This window comes from Mauremys mutica, chromosome 13 (assembly GCF_020497125.1).
Source record: "Mauremys mutica isolate MM-2020 ecotype Southern chromosome 13, ASM2049712v1, whole genome shotgun sequence".
Taxonomy (NCBI): Eukaryota; Metazoa; Chordata; order Testudines; family Geoemydidae; genus Mauremys; species Mauremys mutica.
The window spans coordinates 8,054,181-8,065,710 of record NC_059084.1 but is presented as its reverse complement, the minus strand read 5'-3'; the positions used below and the strand labels follow the sequence as shown (position 1 = coordinate 8,065,710).

The window sequence follows — 11,530 nt, the reverse complement described above, 5'->3', positions numbered from 1 at the left end:
AGCTTTCCTCCCGAAACACAGAACAGGTAACTCACGTCTACAGTTGGGGAAGCCCCAGTAACCGGTGGCACACCGGGAACACTCTCGGCCGATGACGTTGGATTTGCAAGCACACTGCCCACCAAAGAGCTCGCACTGACCCCTGACGGCCCCTGCTTCGTGGCAGCGGCAGGGCTGGGCTCCATTGTTGTAGAACAGAGAGAGTGAGATGGCAGAGTCCCTGCAGAACTTGGACGATGTGGTAGGACTGCAAAGAAAGCAAGGGAAGAGGTTCCTGGGCTGGGCTCTCTTAGACCATCCTCAGGGCTGATTTCCCCTGCAGGTACTTTCTCCAAGGCAAGGTTACGTTCCCAAGGAATGACGACTCTCCAAGGGACAGACTTGCTTTAAATGAGATGCCTCAATACCAGGGCACTCCCAATCCCACCACTACCTCCCTGCTCACGAGAGGTGCCGGGCACCCTCAACCACTAGTGAAGTCAGCGGGAGTCGAGGGCTCTCAGTACTGTTTAGGTTCTATATTAGGACATTAAGGACCTTTGAATGCTCCTTTAGATACCAGCGAAGGAGACACGTCTGCTTAAGCTAAAACCAAGATTTTAACCAATATTAACTTGGGTGTTGTGTCATTTAAGTGCCCCAGGGTCCCTGGCGTCAAACCACCCCAAATCAGTGTGAATCAGAGCAAAACAGAACCCAGCTACTGAAAAAACCCAGCAGATTTATTAATTATTTATTAACTGGCCGTGGCCAAGAGAAGGGAAGCAATTAAAGCAGACAATTCCAGCGTCCTAGCAGGGTGCGTTTCCCCAGCAATGGCCTATACTCTACTGTTTCTATTCCATGGAGAATGCAAAGCCATTGGGCAGCAGAACAGAGTCCCTTTAAAGCCAAGGCTCTCACCTGATGTAGAAACTACTGACTCCACAGCTGCTGATAAACTCGTAGGATTTGTCCAGGGGTTCCTCCAGCAGATAATGGGAGCTGTAGCTGTCTTCAGGCACCACCAGGATGTAATCCTGCAGCAAGACACAAAACAACCAGCCACACCCTAGCGTTCAGTGCTTCCTCCCTGCAATGGTTTAGGTAAACCAAAGAGAACCACAAGCAGCACATGCAGCCAGTCAGCTCACTCAGCTGCCTGAGCATCTATTTAGAAATGATTGGCATCTCAGCAGCTGGGATATGGTGAAACACTTCAAAGGCTTGTCTTTTGAGAAGACAATTGGTCCATGTGGCCCAGTGTCCTGCCACAGGCAAGAGCAATGTGGTTGAGGCAAGCAAAAGACCCACCAAGGGCCATACCAGGACACCGGACTTCTGTTTCCAGCTCAGCTGCTGACTTGCATTGTGGCCTCCGGTGAATCCTTTAAGAGCTCTGTACCTTAGTTTCCCAATCTGGACAACTGGGATAATGCTTACCTGCCTCTGTCTCTAGAGATCCTTGGATGAAAGAGGCAGTGCAAGTGCAAAGTATTATCACAATAGTGCATGAAACCAATTCTGCAAAAGTGCAAAATATCATCACGACAGCGCACCAAACCTACTGCTCAAGGCTGCATCCAGGATAGGAAGGGAATTTCTTCCTGGCCTTCACAGGCTGTCATCTGACAGTCTGAAGCAGTTGATTAAGCTCAGTCTCCTCCCCTCTCTACTAGGAAAGCTGCCCATTAAGTGTGGCAATGTCATACCATAGTTCCTAGTGGCCTATTAGTGATGGGTTCCACCGAGCCTGCCCTCTAAGCTACAATGCCACATTTCCCGACATTGGATGCAACTTAGCAGGATAGCTCAGAAATGAGGAAATGGTGTGAAACGTTCCCTGCCACTATCCTACAGCAAATGGCCTGGAAATCCACGGTTACAACCCTGCTCCTATTGCTGTCGCAGGGATGGAGCCAGGTCCTACAGGCGAGGGAGCCTTTCAGCTACACACTTACCAGCCACAGCTGCCGGCCTGCTGGCACACGAACAATCACCGTCAGCTCGTTATCCGTTATGTCCAGGATGATCTGGTTCTCGGAAACCACCACACTCCGACAACCGTATCCATGTGGGCAGAAAGCAGCCTTGGCCTGGCCTGAAAGGCCAAAAGAGACGTCAGCCCCCCAGCTGCCTCCACCCCACCCCCCAGCCAGCCCCACTCAAGTTCATCCAAAGCAACGCCCAGGCAGCCAGCTGCGGCACACACCAACTCTCCCCTGAGTGGCCCATTTCGTGGTGCTCATGTCTCAGACCCTGACTCAGCCAGCTTGGGAGACAACCAAGGCCAAGTCAATGCTGCCATGTTCCGAGGCAGCGTCCAGCTTCAGGGCTTTGTGCTCTGAGTGAAGACCCTGAGGACGATGAATAAAGGCAGCCACCAGGGAAGGGGTTGAGTTTCACAAGAGCCTGCCCAGTGTGTGGTGTGTGTGTTGGTGTGAGCGCCACACGCTTGCCCTTCCATTGCGAGGTAAAGCATCGTGCAAAACCTAGTGCAAATCTTCCCCTCTGCCCCGGACTTTGTAAAATCGATGCTTCTCAGTGGTGGAAATGGAAACACTGCGCAGCTGGACACCATCCCCAGGGGCTCACTGCGTAAGGCCACGGTCAGTTTGCAGTTAGGTCCTTAAATAGCTGAGCCCACGTGGCTCCCACTGAAGTGAATGGGAACCTCAGGAGCTCGGCACCTCTGAAAGGCAGGTCTCTTTAATGATGTGTCTAACTGCGGATTTACGTGCCTCACTTTATACACCCAAGTTTCAACGGTTTGGCCTTTGTTTCCGCTTCCTAGAGTCTGCTGCAGTAACTGAGAGCACCAGTGCCCATTGGTTCTCCCTTTGCTGCAGCCAGCTCATACATGGGAAAACAGATACAGGAGGTCCAATGGAAGAGCTAGATACATAGACTTACAGATTTACAGGACAAAAGGGACCATTAGATTATCTAATCTGACCTGTGTATCACAGGCCATCACAGAATTTCACCCAGTTACTTCTGTACTGAGCCCAATAACCGGTGTTTGGCCAAAGCATATTTTCCAGAAAGGCATCCAGTGTGGATCTGAAGACTTCAAGAGATGGAGAATCCACCATTCCCTTGGGTAGTTAGTTCCAACAGTTAATCACCCCCATTGTTAAGAATTTGTGCCTCACTTCAAATTTGAATCTATCTGGCTTTAACTTCCAGCTGCTGGTTCTTATTCTGCCTGTTCCCACCAGGTTAAAGAGCCTTTTAGTACTCAGATCAGATCTCTATCCCCTTTGGGACATTTCTCACACAGCTGCTGCCAGGGTCCCGGCTAGGAGGAAGAGGCAGTTTGGGTGCCCTTGACTCTCTGCCTTCCTCCAGGAACCTCCTATGAGAGATCTGTGATCAAAAGGAGTTTTCAGATCACTTTCCCCATGTCCCTCAGTCCCAGGAGCCTCTCCCTACTCCCAGCTCCGCTCACCTTGCCAAATCCGCCCACCGTTGATTAACACTTCCACGGGGAATGTGGGGTGGTCGGGCTGGTAATAGTGCATGATGAAAGCATAGCGACCCAGCGTCTGGATCCGGCTGTTGAATACAGCAGCAGCCTGGCCCAAAAGACAGGAGCAAAGAGAAGAAATCAGGGTTAACATGCACATTCCTCTTCCAGTGCAATCCCCATCCCTCTGCAATGCACCAACATCACATCCCTTTCAACACGCCAGTAGGAGAGTGATTTCTCCGCTTTGCACCACTGGGGACTCAGTCTCCCTTGTGTATGTGACATTCAGAGTTACCCCCTCCATCCTCCCAGAACCACTAAGCTCTGTTACTCTAAGGGTAGGTCCATACTTACCCGCCGGGTCGACGGGTGGCGTTTGACTTCTCAGAGTTCGAACTATTGCATCTAATCTAGACGCGATAGTTCGAACTCCGGACGCGCTCCCGTCGACTCCGGAACTCCACCACCGCGAACGGCGGTGGCGGAGTCGACGAGGGAGCCGCGGAGTTCGATCCCGTGGCGTCAGGACGGGTAAGTCAGTTGAACTAAGGTAGTTCGACTTCAGCTACGCTATTCACGTAGCTGAAGTCGCGTGCCTTAGTTCGACCCCCCCCCCCCCAGGTGTAGACCAGGCCTAAGGCAGCAGCTCTCAGGCTGTAGTCCATGGGGCCAGCAGAAGGGGTCTGAGAACCAAGCAGAACGGGATTGAGTGGGGAGGAGGGTCCATGTGGATTATGAAGTGAGCCACAGAATTAAAGCACTGGAGAAGCCCAGATGAAAGCACAACTGTGTCGTGGTTAACGAAGATGGAAGGGAAAGCCACAGATGCCCTTGCACAAATGGAGTCATTCCGCTGCTTTGCTGAGACCTGCACAGAGCAATTGCATGCATACAGTGCAGCCATCTGACACCACAATCCCATTGCCACGGAGAGGAAAAGCCCAACCCAGCTCCAGTCTTCATTACCTGGGAAGGCTGCAGGAGAATGAGCTCTGCAGAGGAGTCCACTGCAGTCGGAGGCCGAGGCGAAGGCTCAGTTGGGATGCCAGTTGGAGCGACTGTGAAGACTTGAGTCAGGGGAAAGTCTGGAGGGATTGACAGAGCCTGGCCTGCTTCCAGGACAATGGACTGAGAGAGCTTCATAAACCTTGATGGGATGCAGGAACTACTGCACCAGAGGGAGAAAACACAACACATGGGATGGCTGGCAGTGGAAAGACAGAACTATGAGCTCTGGCAGGAGAGAGACTCGCCCATAATATCGATCCAGAGTACAAAGCAGGCCATGGCAAGGAAGGAGCCTTTACAGGGAGTCCTTGGGACCTTTACCATATGTAGCACCGGGGGAGGGAGCGGAATCTTGTTCGTCTAACTTAGTGGTAAGTGATGAACAAGAGTAGGAATTCGGACACACTGAATTGCTGTCACGGCATGTGAACAAGTCTCAGGAAGGCTATTTCACTGGAGCAACACACAGAGTATATCCCATAAGGGAGGCCATCTAGTCTAGTGGTGCGAACACAGGACTGGAGAGCTGGGTTCTAATCCCAACTCTGCCACTGGCTCAAGTGGGCCGGACACGTCACCTCTCTGTGCCTCCATCTATAAAATGGGGATAATATTCACTTTCCTAGGTAAAGTGCGTAGAGAAATCATGCACCCCATTACCTGGAGGGTGAGAAGGTGCCATGCAGGCTGATGCAGTGAACCCTCGGCTCAACAAATTCCATGGTGAATTGTCCATAAGGTACCAGGTACACTTTATACTACAGCAGCAGGAAGGAAAGAGAAGAGTGGTAAAACGAAACCTTCTGCTACTTCAAGCCTAGATTTGCTCCTTTACCCTTCACTCCCCGCCCCCAAAGATCAGGCTGAATACTCTGAAGATCCCCTCAGAGACGCTTCACTGTAGGTGAAGACCAGTGGTCTAGGGACCTTCTGTTTGGTGGAGGGCAGAAGCCAAATGTGTCTGAATTCAATTGCTTTAAGGCAAGATTTGTATTTGCCTCCAGGTGATTCAGAGCAGGGGCTCTCAACCTTCCCAGACCACCGGACCCCTTTCAGGAGTCCGATTTTCTTGCGGACCCCCAAGTACACAAGGAAACTCCTTGCTTACAAAACCAGCCATAAAAATACAAAAGTGTCCCAGCACATCGTTACTGAACAATTGCCGACTTTCTCATTTTTACCATAAAATTATAAAATAAATCAACTGGAATATTAACGTTGAACTTCCATTTCAGCGTATAGTATATAGAGCAATATAAACAAGTCAGTGTCTGTATGGAATTTTAGTTAGTACTGACTTCGCTAGTGCTTTTCCTGTAGCCTGTTGTAAAACTAGGCAAATATCTAGATGAGTTGACGTACCCACTGGAAGGCCTTTGCGAACCCCCCAAGGATACATGTACCCGATTGAGAACCACTGATTCAGAGCTTACAACCCATTTTCAGAAGTGACTTTGGCAGTATGTCCCCTTCCATGGTATCTCATCAGAGCATGTTGGCCGGCTCTGCAGAGTATAGGGGGATTCAGTGTAGAGTTTAGCTCCTACGTGATGAAGTCCCATTTTCAGAAGGCACTGAGTCCACTGACTTTCAATGACACTTAGGCCCATTCTCAAAAGAGGAGCCTAAGTGTTACTGAATATCAATGGCACTCGAGTGCTTAAATCTCTTCTGAAAATGAGACTCAGGGTTGTCCATAGAGAGCCTTAGTGCGCAGCAAGCCAGCGTGTGACTCTACAGCCAGCCATGTACTAAGTTGCGTGTGGACCCTGCAGTGCACTCTGACCTATCGCTGCCAAAGCACATAGAGAACTTTCAGTGAGCGGCAAGAGGGGCCACACGGCCAGTTAGTGCATGGCCAGTTAATACCCTGGAGATTTACACCCCAGCTTGCTGTGCACTCACCAACTGTGTAGACAATCCCTTAGGGTCACTTAGGACCTAACATCTACACTGAATCCCTCTATGCTCTGCAAAGTGAGCTTACAGGCTCTGAGGAGACAGAATGGAGTCCCAAGTGCCCATGGTATATTTTTTACCACATCGCTGTCCTGTCACCTCTTCTCCCAGCCGGCAGCTGACCATATCGGATTGCTCATGATTAAGGCTAAGATTTAGTCATGGGTATTTTTAGTAAAAGTCACGGACACATGGGCAATACACAAAAATTCATGGCCCCATGACCTGTACTATATACCCCTGACTACATCTTGGGTGTTCGAGGGGGCGGGTGCTCTGGGGTGCCCGCTGGTGCTTGGGGCCTCCACCGTTGCTGGGGGGAAAGACACCTGGGACCACCGCCGCTGCCGGGGAGGAGGGGCGAGACACACTGCCACTATTGCTGTGGGGGCTGGCCCTGGAGCCACCCGAGCTGCTCCAGAGGCCCTGGGGTCAGGAGCACCAGTAGGCTGCAGAAGTCACAAAGACCCTGGAAAGTCATGGAATTGGTGACTTCTGTGACCTCCGTGACAGACTCACAGCCTTACTCATGATATAAACAGAGTTCCACACAGTGACTGATCTAACGTAGGAACATCACCCTATTCTCCAGGTTATGTCCTGAATCTACTGGTTCTAGGCCTCCTCCTTCCACACCACCTGGAGCTGAGCGATGCCACACAGCTGTCCTTTGTAGTGAGGGCTTACCAGGAAGAAGTGGGCTTGATCGGCTGTGAACCGAACGGTTCCCTCTGTGGTAAGTTCAAAAGCTGCCAAGCGATTCTGTGAATCTAAGACCATCCCACGGCAAAGGAAACTGCGAGACAAAAACAGAAGTCAAGGACGGCCCCGGGCAGAGCCATCATTCATTTCTTGTCTTGCCAGATAGACATTCTTGAAAATATTTATATAGAGCCGAGGTACGTCTTTGAATGCCCGCTCGGGATAGTCACAAGAGTGCATTTCCTAAGGATATCCCAAGCCTTTGTTTCCTACTGCTAAGGTCACAGTTTGAAGTCAAACATGAGATCAGCTCCCAGACAAGGCACTCAGCCTGTGGGTTACATAAATATTGTCTAGTGTTTGGAGCAGGCGACTCAGGTACAGGATTCGTCTTCTATTTTCAGCTGCGCTCTCTCACTGGGAGTCCGTCAAGTCACTTAGGCCCAGATTTTCAGAACTGGGAATGCATGTGAGATAAGCAAGCATCAAATTTGCAAGTGCATTGGCCCTAGCTGCAGTAAGCACACGCAAAAGGGGTTCTGAAGGTCTGGGTTGCCCGCGTCCCACTTTCCCCACTATCGAATGGGAGTGACAACGTGCCTACACTTCCAGGGGGGTTGCAAGATCCCATGGTGGGTACCGCACTAACATATGTGCCCAGATACAATATTCTCATTCTGAGGCACAAGGCTGAAAGTGTTATCAGTGCAACAAAGTAGGAAGCAACTGAACAGAGATGCTTGTCCCCTCACTGTGCAATGCAGGAGAGGGACGTTACCATATTCGCTCCAGCTACCCCTTCGTTCAGCCTCTTGTTCCAATCTGGCTTCGTACCTGTAGTCACATGTGTGGAAGGTGAGTGACCCCTGCTGGGTGGCTAACTGCAGGGAGCTCATTGCTACACTGGCCCTCTGCACGGCATCCTTGTTGGCGTACTCCACCAGCAGCACGTATCTCCCAGGCTGGGGAACAGCGAGCCGCAGCTGGACCTCCACCTGGGTGGGAAATGAAAATATGACAGAGTGATACACTGCATCTCACCTCCCCCTACTGCACATGCACATTACCAGTGCTATGTACCAGCTTTCCTCTTTGTGACCCAAGACACTCTATGGACTGAAATGACGCATTGTGACAGCTCTCAGTGGGTGCATACCACCCCCCATATAGCCTTCTGCTGGGGGCTACCTCAGTGAGATTCTTAGGTGCACAGGCTTTAACGTATTGCTGTATGGACAGGCTAAGAACGCATGTTTTAAAATCCCAGCACGAGCATATCCCTCGTGCCACTTACACACTCAGGGCAGAGTTTGCAGGGGTGACTACATGGGTGAGCAGCACCCAAACACACACACACACACACTTGATGAGCTGCAGGAGGAATAGAGTGGGCGTGGGCGAGTTTCTGGAATAGCCGTCCCAGGATATTTAAAGTACAAGGTCTCTCAAGGAGACGGCCGGCACCTTTGGTCTCACAGGGCTGAAGGGTGAAATAAATGAGCTACTCACGTCACTGCCGCTGCACAGCGCCATCTGCGGGTGTGATGGAGTGACGGGCACCATCGGACAGGGCCTGGGTAAGCTGTTGTCCAGCCGGCACACCATGTCTCCTCCAGACGCAGAGGGGAAGCTGTCCACAGACAGGTACTTGTACAAGAGGCAGCTAGAAATGTTAGGAAAGAATTTGTGAAGTTCTGTTGTTAGTATTGTCTTGTCCAGCCCAGGTCCCGGTGAGCAAAGCAAGGGATCCGCTGCTCACGAGAGCATCCTGGCCTTGGATGGAACAAGAGTTTGTGTTTCACTGGCCACGGCAGTGAAAATCCCCCTCTCCTCTCCTCCCCCCGTCCCCACGCTGTGCTGTTCAAGTGCCTCAGATCTCTCTGGGAGGGTCCACTTTTAGGGGCAGACTGGGAAATCAGTCTCCATAGCCCATTCAGCCCTGGTTGGTGGTCTCCGCAGAGAGGCCATGGGGGAAGGTGGTGCATGGGGGAGATATGGACACCTGCCTATTAGGCACTGAAGAGGCTGGCAGGTCATTTCATGTTGGCCAGCGAATGCTGCTTATTGCTAACAACATTCCAGGGCTATCGACCAAGGCTGGCGGGGAACGGGGCAGCGCCCCCAGTACTAACCCTTTGAGCAATCCAATGACCTAGGCATCCCTCCCGCCAGTGCAACGCCCGCTCCAAAATCCTATGGTGTCCCCAGTGAGATTGGGTGGGGACCTGCCATTAGGCAGAGGAAGCCATTCAACCTCAGACTTTAGCTGCCCCTGTTTGTTATGTTCCACTGTCACTGTGAAAACCTCTCCCCACCCAGCCACCCTCACCCCCCGAAGCCCTGCAGACTCTTGTGAACACAGCGCTCCTCCACTGGCCTGAATGGCAGGCGAGAGGCACCACAGGAGTCCTGGGGTAGTTAGCTGCTTTGGCTGACTTCTTCCAAGAGCCCCCGTCCCCGTTTGCCCAGGCTCCCCGGGTGAGGGGAGATGCCTGGTGGCTCCCCCACGGCGAGCAGCTGCTGACTGAATGGGAATGCAGCCCTGCACAGAAGGGGACACTCTACCGGTTCATGAGTGCCAGAGAGCTGGGAAGACCCCCATAGGACACAGATCACAGACAAAGAGAGGAATGGAGCTCCTTACTTCTGACTGGCTTGCTCAGGGGCTGGGCTGGAGGTACAGGCCTCTGTGACCTTCAGCTGCAGTACGGGCGCTTCGTAGTACGAACTGGGAAGCAAAACCAGATAGTCCTGGAACGGGGGTGGAGAAGAACGGGGACAAGTTGAGGGTGACTCTGTTCCTCGGGAAACCGCCGGCGCTTTCCTTGGGGGAGGGAGGAGGGGAAGGGCCTTACCAGCAGGATGCCCTCTGCCTCCACGATCAGCGACCACACGCTGGGATTCAGCACAAAGGGCTCCCCGAAGCTGTTCTGAGGGACGGTGACAAAAGCCGGTTCGGTGCTGGGAGCAAAGATGATCTGCTTGGTCTGCTCCGTACCTGGGGCGGGACGGACAAGCGATTGTGAGAGAGCGTAAGCTCAGGGCGGCTCTGAGGGGAGACCGCGCCACGGGCAGCAAGCCCGGCGGATACAGGCGGGGAGGCGGCTCTGTGAACGTGGCTCTGTGGAAGCCTGGTTTAGTCTTTCGAACAGCATCCACTGCGGATGCACCGAGGTCCCACATCAGACAACAATAGAAATACCCCCCCAGCAGCATCTTCTCAGTGAAAACAAACATCACTGACTGCCCCACTGTTATTGCTAATCTGTAGCTCTCATCCAACGCTGACTAGCCCATACCCAACAGCATCCCGCCAGCTAGAGACAGAGAGAACTTATTGACTATGAAATGATTTGAAGACAAGTGACAAGAATCAATCAGATACCCTATACACACTGGAGAATGTCTTGCTGCAAACTCAGAGTCCCTCCTGCCTTTCCCCACCAACCACAGCAACAGACATTCTGCAGCCGGAGCTTAGAGGGCAATTTAATGCAACAGCCTTCACCTGGATTTCAGGCCCCATCCTTCTCCCACTGAAATCTGTTGGCTAAACTGACGCTCCATTGACATTTTAAATCAATTATCGTTGAGTGTGATCACAGCATGGCACCTAGCGTCAGAACGGCCACTGGCTAGTTCACAGGTTCAGGGTTTTTTTAAACACATGACATGAGCGGATGTGCCGGTCTGCATGGGGGGCAGATGAGCTGAGGCAGGAGGCTGCGAATTTCACACGCGCGTTCCTCTGACTGTCTTTGTGAGGTACATTTACAGCACGGCACGCAGCAGGGGCGAGCGAGGGTAGGGCGAAGGAGCTTGCTACTACTTCGACTGTTTAGCCGCATCCAGTACGTGGACAGCGCAATTAACTCAAGATTGGACCCTAGATTCCTGAACCATACATTTGGAGCTGTCAGGGAGCGAAAGGGTTAAATGCTTGCCACACAGAACGCTGCAAGGGACTAACTTGCTTGTAGGCCCCGGGTCTTAACACTGGCAGCCCCTTCCACACAGAACGAGGATGGGACCATGTTTTGGAGACTACATGGCTTAGCAAAGGGGCTGCTGTGCTGGGTCCACTCATCGGTCCACCAGGTTGGGAATATGTCTCCTGCACTAACAAATACTTGAAGTTTCCAAGGAAGGGAAAAAAGCCACAGCGTTATACAGCAAGCCAGCTGTAATCCTTCCTGACCTATGCTGTGATCAGATTACCCCCGGCAGCATGTAAGTGGATGACCTTTCTCTTTAACTTTCCTGTGTAGAAACGTAACTGGTTGTATAAGTATCCAGCCGCTTGCTTCCTTTTTTTAAAGCAACATCTGGGCACGTCAGGCCCTGTATATATCCTCCAGCTGCTCACTTTACAAGGTAAAGCAACAGTTTCTTCTGTACCAGCCCAGCAGC

General features: G+C 51.9%; 1 protein-coding gene across 4 annotated transcripts in view; it reads right to left on the bottom strand.

Moving 5' to 3' along the window:
* The window catches only part of LAMA5 (laminin subunit alpha 5), a 167,161-nt gene that overhangs the window by 39,625 nt on the left and 116,006 nt on the right, over window positions 1-11,530 (bottom strand). For 3 of the 4 annotated variants that reach the window (XM_044985171.1, XM_044985168.1, XM_044985170.1), the window contains 11 exons: window positions 9,976-10,118; window positions 9,765-9,871; window positions 8,630-8,783; window positions 7,955-8,115; window positions 7,106-7,214; window positions 5,120-5,217; window positions 4,418-4,619; window positions 3,431-3,557; window positions 1,941-2,080; window positions 904-1,019; window positions 36-247 (listed from right to left, as the gene is read on the bottom strand). In XM_044985171.1, coding sequence (XP_044841106.1) covers window positions 36-247; window positions 904-1,019; window positions 1,941-2,080; window positions 3,431-3,557; window positions 4,418-4,619; window positions 5,120-5,217; window positions 7,106-7,214; window positions 7,955-8,115; window positions 8,630-8,783; window positions 9,765-9,871; window positions 9,976-10,118 — 1,569 coding nt within the window. The remainder of the gene's footprint in view (window positions 1-35; window positions 248-903; window positions 1,020-1,940; window positions 2,081-3,430; window positions 3,558-4,417; window positions 4,620-5,119; window positions 5,218-7,105; window positions 7,215-7,954; window positions 8,116-8,629; window positions 8,784-9,764; window positions 9,872-9,975; window positions 10,119-11,530) is intronic. The other variant, XM_044985169.1, reaches the window with a different exon arrangement.